The following is a 21592-nucleotide window of genomic DNA, read 5'->3' as shown; positions in this document are numbered from 1 at the left end:
AGATCCTCGCTCTGCGGGGTTGGATGCCTTGGCTCAACCCTGGCCCCCAGGCCTCCTGTATGTGTTCCCTCCTTGGCCCTTAATAGGGCGACTCCTGCAAATTCGGCTGCATCAAGGAGTGGTGATCCTCATTGCCCCGGATTGGCCCAGGCAGCCGTGGTATGCGGACCTCCGGCGGATGCTGGTGGAGGCTCCCCTTCCTTTGCCTCTGGTACCGAACCTGTTGACGCAGGGTCCGGTGAACATGGAGGATCCCTGCTGCTTTGGTCTTACGGCATGGCTATTGAGAGGGTGCAATTGAGAGACAAGGGCTATTCTAACAAGGTCATCTCCACTCTCTTGCAGGCCTGCAAGTGTTCCACTTCTGTTGCCTATGCTCAGATGTGGTGCCAGTTTGAGGCTTGGTGAGTTTCTAAAGCGATCACACCCATGCGGGCTTCTGTCTCGCCAATACTTGACTTTTTGCAGGATGGTATACAAAAGGCTTGGCCTATAATTCCCTGCGTGTTCAAGTGGCAGCCTTGGCATGTTTTCGTGGGAAGGTCGCTGGACTCTCCCTGGCTGCGCATCCGGACATTGCACGGTTTCTTAGAGAGGTGCTTCGGCTCTGGCCTCCCGTGCGGGCCCCTTGTCTGGCTTGGAACCTGGGGCTAGTATTAAAGGCTCTTCAGTGTTCGCCCTTCGAGCCGCTGATGCAAGCTTCGGAGAAGGATGTGACTCTAAAGACAGTCTTTTTGGTGGCTATTACATCGGCGAGATGGATGTCTGAGCTCCAGGCGCTGTCCTGTCGAGACCCATTTCTGCAATTCTCAGAGTCCGGAGTAACGTACTGTGCCTTCCTTCCTGCCTAAAGTGGTTTCAGCGTTTCACCTAAACCAGCCTATTTTATCTGCCCTCCTTTACTAGGGAGGAGTATCCAGAATCTTTTGGGCAGTTGCACCTTCTGGATGTGCGCAGGGCTCTTTTGCAGTATCTGCAGATGTCTAATGCTTTCAGGACCTCTGATCACCTTTTTGTATTGTTGTCAGGTCCTCACAGAGGGTCTCCAGCGTCTAAAGCCACTATAGCCCGTTGGCTTAAGGAAGCCATTTTTTCTGCATATCTGCTATCTGGCCGGCCTCCGCCTGACGCCTTTAAGGCACATTCCACAAGAATGGGCTGAGACGGGAGTACTCTTTCTTCAAGAGATATGTAGTGCAGCTACTTGGGCTTCTAAGCTCTCTCTTGCCCGTCATTACAGGCTGGATGTGGCTGCCAGGAGGGACACGCTTTTTGGAGCACAAGTGCTTGCGCGTGGTGTGGCTTGTTCCTGCCCTATCTAGGGATTGCTTTGATAATGGATTCATCTGCTGCTGATGACAAGGAAGGGAAAATTAGGTTCTTACCTTGGTCATTTTCTTTCCTTTAGTCACAGCAGATGAATCCACGATCCCTCCCTGATTGACTCTGTTTTGTGTTCAGTTTTTCCTGCAGACATGCTCCCTCATTGGGAGAAGTTGGAAAGCAGTCTTCAGGATTTCTGTTCTACTACAGGAGGTTGAGATCGTCCCTCCTTTGTGTTATTGCTCCTGTTCTGGGGCGTTCGTTCGCTGTGAGGAAAGTTCATGTTATGCTACTTTGCAGTTTAACACTATTTTGGAAGCTTCAAAATACTGAGAGGCAGATGGAGCTAGCCGTCCTAGGGGCACTATGGTTTTCAGTGTTCTCTATCGCCCCCTGCTGGTAGGTGGACACAACCCATTCGTAATGGATTCATCTGCTGTGACTAAAGGAAAGAAAATTACCAAGGTAAGAACCTAATTTTCCCATTCCGGGGCAGAGTCAGTACTTGGCTAGTTAAGTGCTGTGATATTCAAGGTAACCGCATAAATAGGATGGACTTTTATGCAGTTTGCCATAGTTGATTAAGTGCTGAATATTGCACTTAAACGGCTATGGTTTCACTGGCTCCATAGATGTGGAAGTTCAGTGCAGGAGCCCAGATATGGCCTGGCATTAAATATCTTGCTATAATGCTGATGGCGGTCAGCAAAACGCTGAGCACCGCAAGCTGAATATGGACCTCCGTGTCTTTTCAGAAACTGTTGAAGACTTGCCCCCACCCCCTGTTTACTAAGCCTTGCTAGCACCAACACAGCCCATTCACTTTGAATGGGCTGTGTTGGCATTGCTGCATGGCAGCCACTAGCATGGCTTAGTAAACAGGGGGAGGTTAGTGTTTTATTCAGTATTATAAGGATGGGTGATTTTTTTTTTTGTAGAGGGTGGTTGGATGGGTTAGAGATGGGAAGGGAGTGTTTTGGTGTTGGGGGGTGGTGATTTGTTCTGAATGTTTTATTGTACCCGCACTGTACAATATTTGTTGAAAGCAACAGGTTATAAAACTTTTTGAATTAAATTAAGCTACATCTTATGGTATAATGTGAATGTTTTAATCCTTAGTAAGATATAAGGGACGGAAAAATTCAAGCTTTCTGTAATACATTACTATAACACAGATGGCAGAGCGAATGCAGCATCCAAAGATCAATCCTCTGAGCGTGCTTCATTGATGTGAATGCATATGTTGCCACTCTAGACCATGTGTTTGTGGTGAAAAATAGCTCTGATAAGTAAACAAATATTGTAAGATCCTAAGAGCTGTATTCATTATATAAAGGACTGAAACCAATATAGCAAACTGAGACCTCATGCAGGTTGGTAGCACAGCTCTGGGAATCTCTTTTGTGCTAGTTTGTGGAGAGAAAAAGGAGATTAGTTTTCCATTGACGTACTACAGTATGGTACTATAATAGGTTACCTTTCTTATTGATAGAGGCTATATTTTCTTTACCTTTTTATATAATATATGCTACCTAGAGTGCTTTTGAATGTGCATAGATAACTTGTAAACTAAAGCATTAGAATATGGTAGATAGAAAAAATGAGTTGAGCTCTGAGAAGAATGAGTTGGAATGCTAGACATCAAATTTGATTCAGAGGATGGGTGCCAATAAATATGAAAAAAGGGAAATGAGGCTGCTCCCTCCCCCCTTTGTAGAAGAAGGACTGCAGGTGATATACAGAAAAGTATGTGACGTAGAGCAGAGGAGTTGGTCCTTTTTTGGATCCATATTAATTTTATATACTGTTGGTAATTTTGAATAGCTAATATACACAAATCAATATAGATTTGTCATACCAAAGGTATTGCTGTCTTCTGTTTTGTACCTTGCTTTTAAATATGGGGGACTCTTAATCTCTTTAATACTTGGCTAAGTCACACTACCCAAGTACAGTTTTAAATATGATTGTTTTAAATATAACTGGTTTGTTTTTTACACAATTGTGTGTAATTTGTTTTAATGTATTATGGTTTTTATACAAAAATTTTATCATCAATACATGTTTTATGATGTGTATATGTATTTTTTTTCTATATGTATTTGTAGATTACCAGACTCAGTACTGCCTAAGTCCTTTTACTTTGTTTGGACCTTGCTATTGTAGGGAAGCTACCTCCTTCTCAACCTCAGTTTGTTATTAGGCAGGAAGTCCCATTTTCCCACTTCTTTTTACTGTAGCTCTTCGGGGTTTTTTTTTTGTTGTTGTTGTTTGTTTTTCTCCCAATGAACTCTCAAGCACCTGAGCCAGTGAGAAAGAAGTGCTGTACCGCAAAAGATCCGAAGCCTGGCATGGGCCTTACGCCCTCTTTTCACAGGCCACATAGATGAAGAGAGGCTAGAGGGAGAGGACAGTGTGGAAAAAAATATAAAAAAGGAAAAATCAAGGGGAAATAGCTTCTTCCTGGCTTTTGAAATTTTAGCTGGCTTCAGGTTTTCCAGGTATTTTTATGGGTCTGTCATGTTGGTCATTACCTCTGTTTGTTCAGACAGAAAAACAACATTTTCCCAGAACGTCTGATTCTCTTTCAGAAAGGTAAATAAAGATAATGCTTAAGCAGCATATGTGCCAAAGGTCTGTTGCTCATGCACTGGAGAATTTGATACTTAGTATTTTATTAAAGATTGATTTAAATCTTGTTTTCATTTCTGAAGCAAATGCATTCTTTTGTTTTTTTTAACCTTGTAGATGCTCGCTCGCTCGCTGTCTTTCAAGTCAGTTGGACCCTGTGCTAGAATTCTGGCACCATGAGTTTTCATTTGCTATTGGAGGTGGTGGCAGATTTTTCCTCGCTTTTAGTAAACCCACTTGACTGTGTTTTCTGCTTTGGCCATTACAACAATGGTCCTGAGGCCTCGAGCCTTGCATCTTTTTAAGACTTTAAATGCAAAATTGCACTATTTGGTAGCTCTTTTTAAGCCTGCCTAACTCTGCTGATACCTGTTTGATGGTATGACCACCAGGAATGTACACAGTGCTTCTTCTGATCAAGTATCTTGTCAGCAGCATGTTTTTTTTCTCACTTAGAGGCAGATGCAGCAACCAAACGTAAAAAAATCAAAATCGTTAAAGTCCCTAACGATTTTTAAAAAACGAAGAATGCACCAAAAAAAAAAGTCACACATGCTCAGATCGGTATTCAAACGTACAATGTATCAAAGAATCACAATACACATCGGTAATCGGCCCCTAAATCATGCGCAGAGCAGCCAAGCGTTTTGCTGGCTGCTCTGCGCATGCTGCAAACGTAAAAACAAACAAAAAAAAAAGCCACAACAAATACACGTGGCTACCCGGTCAGCAAAATCCCAAAACAAAGGATCGGGAGGGGGCAAGGGCGCTCATCAGGAGCGTCCTGTATGGACGGCCTTGCCCCCCCCCTGCTGCTCCCCACTTTCTGCCGCTCCCCCCCCCCCCCCGAAAAAGCAAAATGCTAGCTGCCCCGGTCCCCCTCCCTTCCTGTTCCTGTGTTCTACAGAGCTAACTCCGCCTCCCGTCATTCTTGTGCCCCGTGCCCCGCCCCCGCTGCCCCCCCTGAGGTCGACTACGCCGCTCCCCCCCTCCACCGAGACCCCCTCCCTAGTAACGACCCGAGCAGCGCCTAGGCCCCGCCTCCTTCTGACGTAAGTAACCTACGTCAGAAGGAGGCGGGGCCTGGGCCAGGGAAAAAGAGACATCATGGAGACTCTACAACCAACACAATAGATCTTCCTGCCCGTGCAGCGCTTCTGAAAGAGGTGAGAGGCGCTGCTCGGGTCGTTAATAGGGAGGGGGGTCTCGGTGGAGGGGGGGAGCGGCGTAGTCGACCTCGGGGGGCACGGGGCACAAGAATGACGGGAGGCGGAGTTAGCTCTGTAGAACACAGGAACAGAAAGGGAGGGGGACCGGGGCAGCTAGCATTTTGCTTTTTCGGGGGGGGGGGGGAGCGGCGGAAAGTGGGGAGCAGCGGGGGGGGGGCAAGGCCGTCCATACAGGACGCTCCTGATGAGCGCCCTTGCCCCCTCCCGATCCTTTTTTTATTTTTTTTATTTGATGTGTTTGCTGACGTCCTTTGGACCAATCACAGCGCTTTTAGCTCTGCTAATGCGCTGGGATTGGCTCAAAGTTTGTTTATTTTTTCACTTAATGATTTTTCCTGGCACAGAGCTGTCCTAACGAGAGGTCCAGACCTCTCGTTAGTTTTCCTGCCTTTTTCCTGCGTAAAGGCAATCGGAAAAGGTTAGTGCATGTCGTTTCAATGGGGTTTTCACACTAATTGCTCATCTCCATTCCGTTTTCGTTAGCTGCTGGCTTCCTCGGTAAAAGCCCTTTGATGCATGCAACGGATCAAATTTTCCTCGTTGGAGGGTCATTAAAGGCTCATTTAGCTTTAGTGCATCTGCCTCTTAATTCTCTGTTAAAATTTAACCAGATACAGAGACTTTAATATTAGAACTTATATACATCTCTTTCAGTCTGCTGATAATAAACAGCACATAAACCACGCTCTACAGATATCAGACAAACCAAATATACTCACGTTAAAACCATAAAATTATCAAAATAATAAAATACAACATGTTTAAAACACTCCCATGAGTTGGTTTCATAATATAAAAATCTGAAAAGTAACTGCTGTTTAGTGTTAGGAGCTACATTTTTTTTTAATTCACATTTAGGCCTTTGACGTTCAACCATGTTTAATTACTTTATTTTAATGGTGTTTTGCATGAATGATTTTGAATGCAAATTTCCCTTCCATTGATGTTAAGCGAAAAATATATTAACTTCTCATGAATTCTGTATTTTGCTTTTAGAAAGAATTAATTACTTATGGGTATAAGAGCCAACTTTTCAATATGATTGGGGGTGCTAACCCTATAGAAACTAACCCTCCCTGAACATAGTCAGTTTGCTCAATATTGGGAATACCCAGGCACCCACCAAGCTGACTCCTATGGTTATGGGGAAAAATAAATGTCTAAATACTTGGTTTTCTGCAGTCACTGTACCTTTAACAGTATATACTGTACAAGCAGAGAAAGGGTTTTCAGTACAACCTATGGAGTTCACTGCACTGAAGTAGTATTTTAACTGCAGTTGAGCTTCCACTGACAAAATATGACATCATTTATTAATTTAGTAGAAATGCAGTGGTTTGTTTGAGGGAGAGGATTTATGTAGCAATCCCTGTTCTATAGTTCCTAATATTGTTTGCAGCCAATAACACATTCGGGGGGGGGGGGGGGGGGGGGTGAAATCTAGAAGAGCTTCAAAGGTAAGCAGGATTTGGTTTGATTACCAAATAAACCTCATTCCATTTCCTTTTCCAGCTTAGTACAGTGGTGATGGATATGGGCAGATGTGTTTAAAAAGGAACACTTAATAACAAAAAAAACAGGCAAAATGTGTCCACACACAAAAAAAACAAAAAATAGAAGGTGGACAGCTTGTTCACTTAACTACCAAAAAACCCCTCCATCCATATATATATATATATATATATATATATATATATATATATATATATATATATAATACATAAATCTTCATTTTCTGAATTCATTTTTCATTTTATGTATATTCAAACAAGAGATGACTTTTGATCCTTCAATATAGCAAAAGCAGTAGCATTAATCTGTGACACACTGAGCCCAGTGTGTCACAGATAATACGTAGAACTTATCTATGAAGGATCAAATGGTCATCTCTTGTTTGAATATACATAAAATGAAAAATGAATTCAGAAAAATAAATTTAAGATAAAAAAAATTAAAATGTGGATGGAGCGAGTTTTGGTCAATGGTTGCAATGGTCAGGCTGGTATTTTCTTTCTAATCCCTATACTGTGTATGGGATAGAGTAACGTCTGAGACCTTTTCCTCCTATTACCAGGTAGTTAAGTGAACAAGAAAGAGCCAGGAACTGATGCAAACTTGTCATCATTGTGACTTCACAAATGAGCATCAGGGATGCCTGATGTGGGAGACAAGGCATCCATACAACTTGTGGCATAGCTAGGAGAAAATTTCTGGTCAGACAATCTGTTCAAGCACTTCTCAAGAATCTGACCTTAACCCAAAATATTTCTTTCTTGGGAAGCTCAGCATCTACAAAGTGCATGAAAGAGTAGCTTACGACCTCGATAGTTATCAAAGCAGTATACATTCAGCTACAGTAGATATTTTTCTGGCCCTGGAAGGCTCATAATCTGTTTGTACCTCGGGAGATGGAGGGTTACATGACTTTGCCCAAGATCACAAGGAGCCACAGTGGGATTTCAGCCGGGTTTTCCCCTAGGCTACTCCTCCATGCCAAGGAAACCATGACTTGTTTTTCTGCATCTCTATAAAGGCTGCTTTTAATTATAAGACTCAGTGGATATATTTCTGTTATGCAAAGTGAGCAAAAAGCCAGAAATAATTCCTTTTACCTAGCTGTACTGCACCATTCTTGAGAAGACAATGCACGCTGTAAGACTGAGGGTAGGAACGTTTTAAATTATGTTCCACAGAGAGCAGTCCTCTGTCCAGTTATTTTCTCTCTAACATTTCTAGGCACATTCCCCCTCATTCTGTAATCTTGTTCGCTCCTTTTTGTGCTTCGCATGCAAAATTGTGTACACAGTTTATAGAATTGTGCCAGTTACGTTCATGGCATTGATAAATTCGGTACTAATTGGCATTGATTTGAACAGGGCTCACAATCTAAACCTATACCAGAGGGTTAAGTGACTTGGACAAGATCACAAGGAAGAGCAGTGGGATTTGAGACCTGGCTTCCCTGTTTCTTATAACTAGTATATCATTCACACCAGTATGTACAAAAGTCCCATTCATGAAATAACTTTCAATTCTTAACAAAATGTGTTTTTCTTTTTAAATATGTAGTGTTCAGTTTGTGCTATTGTGCCAGTTTACCATAGTGCACAGTGACAGTGTAAGGCACAACAACCCTAAACCATCATGGCACTGAACCTGCCTGCCTACCTTCTTCATGAAAAAATTCAGATGAAAATAACACTTATCTTTTAGGTAATTCAGTTCAATTCAGGGTTGAGTGCTGCTGCTGCTGATTAATTAACATCCAGAGTGTCAGTGCTCAAAGTGCTTTAAAACCAGGTTCATATCCCCATTGTTGTTCCAACGTGGAGCCACGTTTCACCGTGACGGAGTCTTCAGGGGAACATATTTTCAAAGCTAAAAAAACAGAAACCGGTGCATTATTACAGCCCTTCCTTCTGATATATCTTTCAAAATAATATAACTTAAAATCTTCAATTTTCCATGATGTTTTGTAATAACCTCACAAGTAAACATTTCAAAAATATCTCTTGTGGTCTTACCGGGTAGCAAAACTGTGTCAAGTTCCTCCCTGCAATCAGAAATCTGGCGTGTGCTCTGAAGCCGGATTCTTATATGTAAATCACAGCTGACAAGAACATTACTAAATAGGTTTGGCGTATCACTTTTATTGTGTTAACCATTCTGTTTCTTTGTTAAGTCCTTTAGGTTGTACCGTGTCCCATTGAAAAATAAATTTTTGTTCAATCTGAGTTAATGCTGCAAAAATGTCTTCCGCCCCCCCCCCCCCCCCCCATCGTAAATGCACTTGGGACAAAATGACATTTTAAATCTGATTCTGATTGTCTATGAGATTCCCAATGTACTACTAAAGGCGCCTCCATTTTCTTCAGTCATAAATTGCTGAGGTGTTTTCCTATACGTTGTTTGACCTTACGCTTTGCCCTGTATACCATTTTTGGCAGGGACATTGGATGGCGTATACGGCTTGTGCTGTGTTGCAATCAGTGTTCGCTCCCTGGTTCTTAGGCAACAGACTAACTCCTAGTGTTACATCCTGATACCAGTAGGGGATCAGGTACTGCCATTTAGGAATTCGGTCGCACAAGAGGCAGGAGCTAAGTAGGTATTGTTCCTGCTTCCCAAATTTTAGATGTGAGGAGTCAGCTGTCTGGTCTGAGACCTCCCTGATCCAGTGGCGGTGTGTGCTGTTTTTTCTGACAACACACTTAACATTGTGGTAGTTTGTATTCCACTAGTTTACGGCACTGGGAATAAAATGTATTTTTTATAGTGTATGCATTAGAACACAGTAGCATTCTAACACATTGCTTAATTCATCAAACCCTGAAAATAAACAGTTTTTTGTCTAAACTGTATAATTCACTGATCTGCACAGCAGAATGTCAAAGTATAAGGGCATGAAAGCTTTTATAAGGCTTTATATATAGAAGACAGCAGATTGACATTTCACATACTGATCTTAATATTATAGATTATCAAGCATATCTTGTAGCTTTGTTTACAGTTACACAGGGTCATCATACATTTATTAGATTCAAGGGTAGGGCCCCACCCTCGCCAAACTTTCTGCCCAAACAACAATCATCCCAAATCCCTCTTCCCTTTCACATCCAGACTACTTAAATTTACTGCTGTTAAATGCTACTTTTTTTTTACTCCAGCAATTCTACATTCCAGAAAAACAACTCTTGCCAGAGTCGCTATAAAGCCTTTATTTGATCCTTATCCCCATTGACCTATCTTTGGGTATGACACAGTTGATCACCACGTACTGTTTGGTAGCCTGTCCTCCCTCAGATTTCAGGATTCTCTTCTGTTCTGGCTTTCTTCGTACTTCTCCCATTACACCTTTAGTTTGCCCTCTGGATCACCTTCTACTGCTGTCCCACTATCGTTGTTTACGTCAGGGCTCTGGTCTAAGCCGCTTTCCTTTCTCTCTCTACTTGTTCTCTTAGTGTCTGATCTCGCATTGTTTTCAGTATTATCTTGATGCTAGCAGCTTCTAGATCTATCTGTCCATACAAGAAATTTCATCACGAATCCAGGCCCAAGTCTCATTCCACTTGTCTGACATTACCGCTTGGATGTTCCACTTTTATGTTGGAAGAAGGAAGTTCTATCTTGGCTGTATTAATCTCCTCCCAAATTCACTTTTCCCGTTTGTCCTATTTTTTTCTTCCAGTCCCCTTCGCCCATAATCTTAGAGTTGTCTTTCTCTCTCCTCCATATACATTTCAAAGTACTAAAATGTGTAATTTCTTTCTCAAGGACAGCAGCACTGTCCACCCCTTCTTTTCTAAGTATTCTACTGAAGTTCTTATCGCATTAGACTAGTTTCAAGTTTATTAAAGGACTTTCTATCCCGCCCATCAAACATATGTCTGAGCGGTGTACAGTTTAGTAATAGTGAAATCATACCGGGTTTGACCAGGTATTGCAGTTCTCATGTTTTTAGTCTGCAAAAGTACCTGGATACTGTTATGGAATTTAGTAATAGTGAAATCATACAGACAGGCATAGAATGGACAACAGGATAGATACAATAGGAGCTGGGGTGGAAATACAATAGTTAATAGAAAAGCAAGAGAAGGGGCATGGGTAAAACGGGAGGGAGGGAGGGAAAAAACTGACTTTCCATGCAAACTCTTCTAGCTGTGGCCCAAATGCTTCTAAAAAGAGGTAAGTCTTTAAGTCCATTTTAAACTGAGCGATTGTTACAAGCTGCTAGCAGTGAACACGCTGTATTCTCGTGACAAACTTTAGCTGGAAAATTTAACTTTTACCAGTAATGATACACCTTTTCTCAAGCCACTATGTTGTCTCTCTATATAATTCATACTTCTCTCACTAATCTACAAGTACATTCATTCTGCATCTCTTCACTATCTTTCCTCTTACCTCTCTCTGCTCCTCTCCTCGTGAACTGTGTTCATCGGGAACCGCTGATCCTTGTCATCAGTAGCAGATGAATCCAGAAACTTGTGGGTTGTGACCATCTACCAGCAGTTGGAGATTCAGTTCTGTTGTCGTCTGTCTTATAGGACGGTATGCTTCTTATGTAGTCAGTATGTTCTCTGCCTCCAGCAGGTGGTAGATAGTTTCTACCTTTGCTCCTTTTTTTGTGTGTTCCTGGTTCAGTTGAGCTAAGGGGTGTTAAGATAACTGTCTGGTGCCTATTTGTGATGCACCTGGTGGTGTCAGGTCCCTCCCCCCCCTTCTACCCCTCCTGCCGTTTCTCCTCTGCCTCTCATCTCCTTTTTCATAAACTCTTTAAAAAAAAAAAAAAAAAAAAAAGAGAGAGAGAAGATGGACACCTGCAAGAGAGCAAAGAGCTTCTTCTCGCAAGAGGAACAGCAGTATTGCTGCTATTGAGGCATTTATTGGTTAGCTTGTTCCAGTCTGGAAGTGTGATTCTTCAGTGCCTGAGCAAAGAAACCGGCAGTCTGTTTCTGCGAGTACCACTTTAAATTTTCTCTGGCTATTAGGTTTCCTGCAGTGGAGACAGGTTTAGCTTATCTAGCTGGCTCCCTTATATGATCTTATTCGAGCTTCTGCCAAGCAGATGGCTTTGGCAATCACTGCTAGGCGTTTGCTGTGGCTCAGCCATTGGGCAGCAGATGCTGCATCCAAGCAGTGTCTTATTAAGTTACCTTTTTGAAGAAAATTACTGTTTGACAAAGATTTGGAAAAGTTGGTCAAGGAGTTGGGGATTCTAAGTCTGTGTTTGCCAGAGGACAAGCCTCAGCTCACTCTTGCCTTAAAGACTCCAAACGATATAAGCCTGGTCACTCTGTTTCCTTTCAAAGGCCCAGGTACCAGACAAAACAGTCGTTTCGTTCAGATAAATGAGTGGGCACCCAGTCTTCCAGATCTTCCCCTGCTGCTCATACATTGCAGTGATGGGGTTCTGGTCCACTCTTTGACAGGGTTTATAGGGGGTGGCTTGCCCAGTTTTACGACAAGTGGACCAAGATTGCGTCAGACCAATGGGTCCTGGACATTATCAGTGACAGTTACAAATTAGAGTTTGCTTCTCAAATTGCAGTTTTTTCTTGGGATCCCCATACAAACCTTTGCACCAAAAAGAGGCCGTTCTTTCCACTCTTCAGTCCTTGCAGGAGTTAGGGACTGTTCTGCCTGTTCTGCTCAAGAGCAAGAATAGGGCTGTTACTCCATATACTTCAAAGTACTAAAGAAGGGTGACTTGTATCATCCTCTTCATGACCTCAAACACTTCATCAAGTTTATGCAAGTCAAATATTTTCAAACGGAGAGCCTATATGTGGTAATGGTGTGTCCAGGAGAGTTCTTGACCTCCCTGGATCTTGAGGAGGAGTATCTTCATATTTCCATGAGGCCTGCTCATCAATGCTTCTTGTAGTTTACTGTGCTGGGGAGGCATTTTCATTTCCAGGCGATGCTTTTTGGTTGGTTTCCAGTGGACGTTTTCAGAACATTCTAGGAACTTAAAAAAAACAAAAAAGCTGGATATTGGTGAGTTAACATATAGTTCCTTTTTTTTTTTTTCCTGTGAGATAAATTTGATGTGTGTTTCAGATTCCAGTCCCCATGTTTGACCTTGTGGCAATAATCTCCATTTTTGGTGCAGTTTATTTTTCTTTTGAATTTGTGTTTTGATCCTTTTTAACCACTTTATCTGGTTTATTTCCTTTTCCCATGTTCTAACATAATAGATGATGTCAGATAGACTTGAACAGGCCATCTGGCGTGCCCAGCAGTCATGCTCATTATTGCTTCATGATTAAACCAAAAATGAACGTGCTATATAGATACTTGATCCTTGTTTTTTTTTTTTTTTTTTTGCAATTATTGGGACACAGATTGTAGAAGTCCACTTGGTACTGTCTTTACATTCTAAATATGATTTTTATTTTATTTTATTTTGACAAATTTGGTTAGGTGCATCACTTGCAGCTTCCACCATTCCTTCTAGATGCTTGACTTTTTTTCACTTAACAGATCAACAGATCTCCCATCTGACCTGTTTCCCCCACAGGCAAGCAATAGATCCCACCTTCTCCTTTTCCCTCCCCTCCCCAAGGACCCTTCCTTTTCAAATTTTGTATAGTTTATAGCCAAGTCCATAATTTATTTGATTTACAGGAATGAGAGAGAATCCAGAAAATTCCATGAACAGTTAAGGTAGACCTAGAGAAAGCTACTACTTATCCGTAGGGGTACGTAGCATGGAATCTTGCTACTTTTGGGGATCCTGCTAGGTACTTGTGACCAGGATTGGCCACTGTTAGAAACAGAACACCAAGCTAGATGGACCTTTGGTTTGACCCGGTATTTCAGTTCTCATGTTTTTGGTCTGCAAAAGTACCTGGATACTGTTAAGGAATTGGTGGCAGTGCCTGTTCATACTCGTTCTACCAGGATGTACAAAGAAGAATTTGGGAAATAAACACACTCTGTACTTCTGGTCAGAAAGAAGGCAAATGTGATCATGACAAGAGAGCCAAAGGATTCAACTAGTGCCAGCTGCCACAGCAAGCTGTGGTGGTCAGATCTATCCTGAAAAAAATCCTAAGAACTCTAAAAATCACATTGTAGTGTTTTGGGAGAAGACAGTTTCAGAATGCTGTGCTCTAATCTCATAGGGCAGTGATGGGCAACCTTTTGAGCTTGGTGTGTCAGAATTCGCCAAAAAACCGAGCATAACTCGGGTGGTGTGTCACTTCGAGAAAAAAACCATAATTTCGCGATATTTATAGTTTAAATAACAAAAATGTATAATTGTAATATAAAACTGTATTTAATAAACCAAAAACTAATTATTTAACTTACCTACTTAGTGACTTCTTTGTTCATCTGTCAGTCGGTTTCTTTTGTTGGTCTTGATATTATTTAACTTGTGTGGGGTGCCATGAACTAAGATAAGTGAGGGGGAGGGGGAATTCTTTAACTAATCTGCCTATTAGTGACTTTTTTGTTGCTGAATTTCATTGGCTAAATCTTCAATTGAAGGTTGGTATTTTGTACACTTCAAGCCCAAGCAAGCGCTACTAACTTCATCTGTCAATCTGTTTCTTTTGTTGGTTTTGATATTATTTAACGCTGAGAATAAGGTTTCACAAAAGTACGTAGAGGGAAAAATTGTGAGTAAAGCCATTGCTATATTTTTCAGGGTGCTAAAAGTGTCTGGTAATCGGATCCAGGCACTCCAAATTTCCTGGTAACTCAGATATTCTCTTAATAATTGCATCTTTATTCTGCATATCGTGAAATAGAACTGGTGCACATCTTAGGAGAGTTTCTTTAATAAATTCTCCCTCACTGAGTGCTTTTCCATGCTGAGCTATGGAGTGAGCAATGCTCACTTGCAGATGTTAAATTTGTAGAACCTTTTACAAATTTAAGGATGGACTTAGATTGGCTCTTATAAAAGTGTAGCTGCCTGGAAATGTATTCCTTCCGTTCATCCTCACTTTTTTTCAAGAGCTGGGAATGATTAGTTTCAAAATGTCTATTTATATTCCACGTTCTGCTTACTACCGTTTCAGTACATAGAACGCAAAATGATTTGCCATTTTTTTCTATAATGCCATACATCTCGGTCCATGTCTCTTGAAAGGGTCGGCTACTGCTACTACCACTTCCTTTACTTAACCTTGGTTTTTTATTTTTTGAGTTCTCCATCAGGGGGGCAGAGACAGAAGATAGAATTATAGATAGCCTGTTAGCCCTGCAGGCAATTAAGGGTTAACTAGCCTAACTGACCACCTTATGTAAATTAAGATGGCTGCCACTATTTCTAATGGCGGGAAACGGCACCCATAGCACATGCCCTCGCCTCTCCCAGCCTCCCCCTCACCTATCTCAGTAATGGTGGTCAATTACAAATCCACGACACCCCAGAACAGTAGATTGGATGATGGTTGCTGGTAATGGTGATCACAGGGCCCTCAGAGATGCGTCCCCCACGGCATTCCGCTGCTCTCTGCTCCGCCGGCCGGAAGTGAGGAGCCGGGGCAGAGGGAGCAGCAGGGAGGGAGCCAATAGGAGCGCACGGCACACCCCCAGCGGGTAAACATGCACCGGGTGATTTCGCCGGGGGGGGGGGGAGGTCGCGCTGCACCGGGGGGGAGGGGGGGCGCATCGGCGATCCGCCCCAGGTGTCAGCAAGGAACTCCGCTGCTTCTCTGTATGCGGCCACATGCGGCCGCGTGTCACTGAAAATGGCTACGCGTGTCAGTACTGACACGCGTGTCATAGGTTCGCCATCAGGGTCATAGGGCAAGCTACTAGACTTGCTCCAGAATTTGTAGACCATTCTGAAAAGGGCACATATGTTTACTGAGTATCTTCTAGAGGATCAGAATGAATCCCCCCAAGCTAACCCTATAACTGCCCCTCAAACTGCCTCTAAAACTTATATCCCACCACCAAAAGCAATCCCCTGCAGCTACCCTCCGCCTCCCACAACAGTTCCTGCCCCCACCTGACAAAATACATGCACAGCATATGTTGTGTACTGCCAAACTAATTTCTGTTGCCATAAGCAGGGTCATATTAAGACATTGGCAAATGATGAGCATACTTTGAACCCTGTAAGGTGTACGCCAGATTTTTAAACTAAATTTCCAGAAGGTAGAATAGCTAATGTGTCTGGACACTTTTCAGAGTTTAAAGCCTCAGTTTGCAGTTCTGTCATCCTCCCCGCTGTATGTCCTACCTTCTTTCAATATGACTAGCAGCAGAGGCTGTATCTAGGATTCAGACAATGATAATGTATTGGTGTGAAGCACTGGAAAGCAGATCTAGTTACAAGAAGAGTGGAGGTGAGTTACTACTACTATTTAGCATTTCTATAGCGCTACAAAGCGTATGCAGCGTTGCACAAACATAGAAGAAAGACAGTCCCTGCTCAAAGAGCTTACAATCTAGTAGACAAAAAATAAAGCAAACAAATCAATTAATGTGTAGAGGAAAGAGGAGAGGAGGGTAGGTGGAGGCGAGTGGTTACAAGTCAAAAGCAATGTTAAAGAGGTGGCCTTTCAATCTAGATTTAAAGATGGTCAAGGATGGGGCAAGACGTAGGGGCTCAGGAAGTCTATTCCAGGCATAGGGTGCAGCAAGACAGAAGGAGCGAAGTCTGGAGTTGGCAGTAGCGGAGAAGGGAACAGATAAGAAGGATTTATCCAGGGAACGGAGTGCACGGAAGGGATGTAGGGAAGGACGAGTGTGGAGAGATACTGGGGAGCAGCAGAGTGAGTACATTTAGAGGTTAGTAGAAGAAGTTAGGGAAGTTCTTGTGCTATGTAAGTGAAGTTTATCTATTTGGTGGATAGTGGAAGAGAAATTGTTCCCCCCCCCCCCCCCCCCCCAAAAAAAATGACCTTTTTATGAGAGGACAAGTTCAACATCTGTAGCAGACATATACTGATTTCATTGTAACATAAATGAATTGCACTTTTCAAAACACATTGGCTCACAGACACACAGACTTTGTTCGTGGAGAGGTTGGAAAGAATTCCATGAGCCATGTTCCACATGCTTTGTCCGCTTGTTGTTTCATGCATTTATATTGTGTATTTCATTGTTAACGTTTGATTAATACAGCATGCTTCTAACTTGCTCCACACAAGCAAATATATTTCCTTGTAGCAACGAATTGTTCTGTATTGAGGATTTTCTATAGGACGTCCAATGCTTTGTGGGTTTTATTTTGCTCTGGTTATTTCTTTCTGCTACTCCCTTGAGCCTCTAGCTTAGTTGGGAATTGGCCCTTACTTGGGGTAAAGGCACCATGAACTTTCATATGCAACTACTCAGGCTAACCCATTTTTATTCTCTACTACTACTACTACTTATCTTTTCTATAGCGCTACAAGGCATATGCAGTGCTGTACACCATACACAAAAAAAGACAGTTCTCTCTTATAAATCAAATATTACAGGGACTGCCATTTGTAATGGGTCATGGACTGTGGATCTTTTCATGACCAGTTACACTTGTTGGTATTATTGTGTGATTAGTTTGGAATTCCTCTCCTTTGGATGTTGTGAATGTTCATGCCATAATGTGATATACAGTGGTGTTCAATATAGCAAACTTGTGTCTGAAGCACCTCTGGACTGTATGGGTTAATCTGCAATGATTTTTGTGTTAAAAAATGTATAGCACTTACAAATTGTATATATTTTATAGAAATACTATTTCTTGCATATTATGAAAGGCTGTGTTGTTGGGTTTCTTTTTTTTTTTTTTTTTTTTTTGGGGGGGGGGGGGGGGGGGTTCCCAACCCTTTCTTGGAGACACACCTAACTGATTTGGTTTTCAGCATATCCATGGCAAATGTGCACAAGAGAGATTTGCATACATTGGCAACTCAGGTCTCGTTTTTATTCATTGTGGTCATGCTTATTCATTGTGGTCGTCCTGAAAACCTGACTGTTTAGACCTCTGGGACAGTGAAACATTGAAGTAATATACTCTATATATTATTTATAATGCTATAAAGTTTAAGTGTAAAAATGACTGAAACATTTAATGGTCTCCACTAGCTGCTTACACTTGTAGTATATATATATTGACAGTTGTGACTTTTTGCATCAATCTTAAATAGCATATTTATGCCTCCATCCAAGGAAGCAACAAATGAGTATGTTTAGAAAAGTGTAATTTTAATGTGGAAATTTTAGGGAGGGGAAGATGTGGTGTGTGTGGGTATTCATTTGCGCTTTATTGGAGTCTGATAGCCTTTCTGCTAAAAATAAATAAATGGCATACATTTGAATTGTTTGAATCAACACAGATAGTAAAAACCATCAATATTGTTTTTACAGGACTATCACAGAAAATGTTATCTGGTTGGAGTTGGATTATATATGCTGTACCCATTGCACTGAGTACTTATTCTTGTACAGGTAAGACTTGAATATGTATAATGGAAAAGGAAAGTAATACAATCATTTTATTATAACATACTCTGACGTGCTAAAATGTTAAGACGTTTGTTGAAAACTTAACACCTCTGAATTTTAGTGTCTAGATGTTCATGCTATATAATGATCTAGTATGGGCATGGATTGTTCCATTGTTTTTTGACAAGCAAATCAACAGTCATGCAGATGAGTTACGTGACTGTCTGCGCAAGTGTGAAACAGGTTCCAGAGTTTTCTAAAATGTTCTAGAGTTTTTATCCAGGCATGCATGGGACTTCTGTAGCTTTGTTTTGTTGTATTTGATTAGCCACCCTTCAAAAACTGCATCAGGATCATTGGACATCCCTCAGGAGCTTTGCACTATCTCCGTTTTGACCATTGTGTTTTCCTGCATTGGTACTACAGTCCCAGCTGGCCAAAGGATTTGTTTAGCACATTTTGTTGGTGGTGTTACCATTTTGGAGCATCTTATCTTCAAAAATGTCTGCACAGTTTGATTTTGAACATAAATGTTGTCATACTGGGACAGACCGGAGATTCATCAAGCCCAGTATCCTGTTTTCCAACAGTGGCCAATCCAGGTCACAAGTACCTGGCAAGATCTCAGAAAAGTAAAACAGATTTTATGCTGCTTATCCTAGAAATAAGCAGTGGATTTTTCATTTTAATAATGGCTTATGGATTTGTTTTCGTTTAGAAAATTATCAAAACCTTTTTTATACCTTGCTAAGCAAACTGCTTTTTACTACATTCTGTGTCAGATGAATTCCAGAGTTTAATTGCATATTGAGTGAAGAAATATTTTCTCTGGTTTGTTTTAAATTTACTACTTAGTAGCTTCATTGCATGCCCCCGAGTCCTAATATTTTTGGAAGGAATAAACAAGTGATTCACGTCTACCCGCTCCACTCCACTCCATTGAGTACTTTATAGTCATCTATCTTATCTCCCCTCGGCAATCTCTCTTCTCCAAGCTGAAGAACCCTAGCCGCTTTAACCTTTCCTAAGAGGGAAGTTGTCCCATCCTTCCCCCCCCCCTTTTTTTTTTTTTAAATTTAAAGGTGGTCTTTGTTGGCTGAATAACAGATTTTTGTCAAAGATCGCAAACTGACAATCTGTCCACAAAATCAAAAACAGCGTAAGAAGTTACATCTTTGTTGAACTGATGTGTCTCTAGTACTGAAGAATAATCCATGAGCCTTTTTGAAAGTGGACCAAAAAGATAAACGCACAGTGCACAAAAACATCTAGCAAATAGCAATTTTGAAAAAAAAAAGACTTTTTTTTCTGTTTTGAAAATGGCTGTATTCCCCACTTGAATTTTGGACGTTTTTAGCAAAATGTCCAAAGTTGGACTTAGACATCATATCAAAAATGCCCCTCCATGTAACTTTGTAAGTCTAAGTGCTTTGAAAATTCTTATTCATATCTGTACTGATACTCGTGCTGATATTTTACACACTTTTGCTTTATTAGCAATGTAGATTGATTCATGCACTATTCCCACTTCAGTTTGTTTGGATATAGTTTTGACTACGGATTTTAACAACACCTGTTTACCCTCTTCTGCTTCACCCCTAATGTTCCCCTTGGATCTCTAACCCTTTTCTTGCTCTTCTGTTCACTTGTTTTGATCTGTTGTCATCAGAATTCCTATTACAAGGTAAGTTCACTGTCTTTTCTAGCATCTCTCTTTGGGCTTTATGCTGCAAGCCAGGAAGCCGGAATCTAAAGCTTTTCTGGTTTGTACCTTAACATTTTTCCATAGAAATGGTACTGGTAAGAAGACATATCAAGTTCAAAAATGGACTAAGTTGGGCCAGGATTTCCAGAGAAATACACCTCACAAAATATGGCCCAGTGTATTTCTATGGGAAAAGGAGTTCCAGCTGCTGTAGCATACAAACTTACATACTATGAAACCTAGCAATTATAAAAAAAAATTCCTCCTGTCATATTGCCTCTCCTTATTTTCTACTCTCCCCACCCCTAAATGATACCCTTGCAAATTGCCCTCACAACTGTTCCACTGCCCTATCACCCCACAAGCCAATCATTTTATAACACGTACCCTAACACTGCCATACAAAGGTTGCAAACATGTAACCACAACCTACATCGATACCCCACACTCAACTGTAAGACAATGCAGACATACATTGACCCATATACGTATATAGTAGGATTGGAAAGAATTACATAAACTGTGCTCCACATTGTTTCCCTATTTGTTGTATATTGAATTAGGAGGGGAAGGAAATAAAATGAAATGGTGAATGGAACTGGCTATTAAACAGAAACAGAGTGAGAAGTTTAAAGAAAATGCTGTTCTTAGGGCCCATTTACTATGATATGCTAGCGTTTTTAGCATACGCTAAACACTAGATACACCCATATATTTCTGTGGGTGTCTCTAGCATTGGTGCATACTAAAAATGCGCCTATAGCGCAGCTTAATAAACAGGGCCTTTAGGTACAAGAATATAATGTAATTAGATAAGGAGCAAAACTACTTGGAATGTTCAAAATTGCTGATTTGAAATAGACCAAACATAATTTTTAGAGGAAAAAATGGGATATTTCCTGCAATGATGCAATTAGATCCCCAGTTTTGTGAGATTTTTCTCATGTATTATTGTAAATTAATGAATAAAAGTATTGCTCTTTAAATCTTTTGTGTGTTTTTAGATTGCATAGTTCCTAAACATTGAACAAAATATTCTACTAAATCCAAAGACATTGATGATCTGATACCTTGCAGCTGGTTAGAGAATACTCCTATCTTGGAAATGGATGCAAATTGTAGCCATGGATTAGTAATTTTGTATCTAAATTAAATTTATTTATTTTTGTTACATTTTTATCCCACATTTTCCCACCTATTTGCAGGCTCAATGTGGCTTACATAATACCGTAAAGGCATTCACCAAGTTCGGTAGGGGATAAATACAAAAGAAGTTAAGGTGTTATAGGGAAGATAAGACTCAGTCATATGGGTTAAAGGTAGGAGGGTTTGATAATGTCCAATACGTTCTTTGATAGTGAAGTGTTGCAGGGTTGATGCGTTTAAGTTGGGTCAGCCTGGTATGCCCTTCCGAATAGATAAATAAACCAGTGACTGGACCATTGATTCAGTGGTGAATGTTGCCGTGCACACAAATTGGATTCAATTCCCAAATCAGGCTTCTGCTCCTCAGGTCACCTGAAATTTTACAGCTTTATTGTTAATCTCGTTCCACTCCGCATGTAACTGTAGATAGTATCTTTAAATATGGCAAAGTTACATTTTAGCTTTCGTGATAACCCAGCAATTTTTGTGCATTCAAAAATTTTTGCACTGTAAAACTACCATTATTTGGGAAAAAAAAAAGGGATACTAGCTTACAGTTAATGATGTCACCGTGACATAGACTTTTGTCTGGTCGTAGTGTTTGGAGGCCTGTCACAAGCTCCACCCAAAGCTGCAAACAATCATTGAACTCGAGGAAGTG

At 41.1% G+C, this 21592-nt stretch overlaps 1 protein-coding gene across 2 annotated transcripts in view; it reads left to right on the top strand.

Annotated features, from left to right (window-relative positions):
* Positions 1–18005: 18005 nt before the first annotated feature.
* IL6ST (interleukin 6 signal transducer) overlaps positions 18006–21592 on the top strand; it is a 154569-nt gene continuing 150982 nt past the window's right edge. For both annotated transcript variants that reach the window (XM_030193145.1, XM_030193144.1), the window contains exon 1: positions 18006–18083. In XM_030193145.1, the coding sequence (XP_030049005.1) occupies positions 18017–18083 (67 nt within the window). In that variant the 5' untranslated portion in view covers positions 18006–18016. The remainder of the gene's footprint in view (positions 18084–21592) is intronic.

Source organism: Microcaecilia unicolor, chromosome 2 (genome assembly GCF_901765095.1).
Source record: "Microcaecilia unicolor chromosome 2, aMicUni1.1, whole genome shotgun sequence".
In the NCBI taxonomy this organism is placed as follows: Eukaryota; Metazoa; Chordata; class Amphibia; order Gymnophiona; family Siphonopidae; genus Microcaecilia; species Microcaecilia unicolor.
Note: the sequence above shows the minus strand (reverse complement) of the source record. Positions and strands in the feature narration are given on the sequence as shown.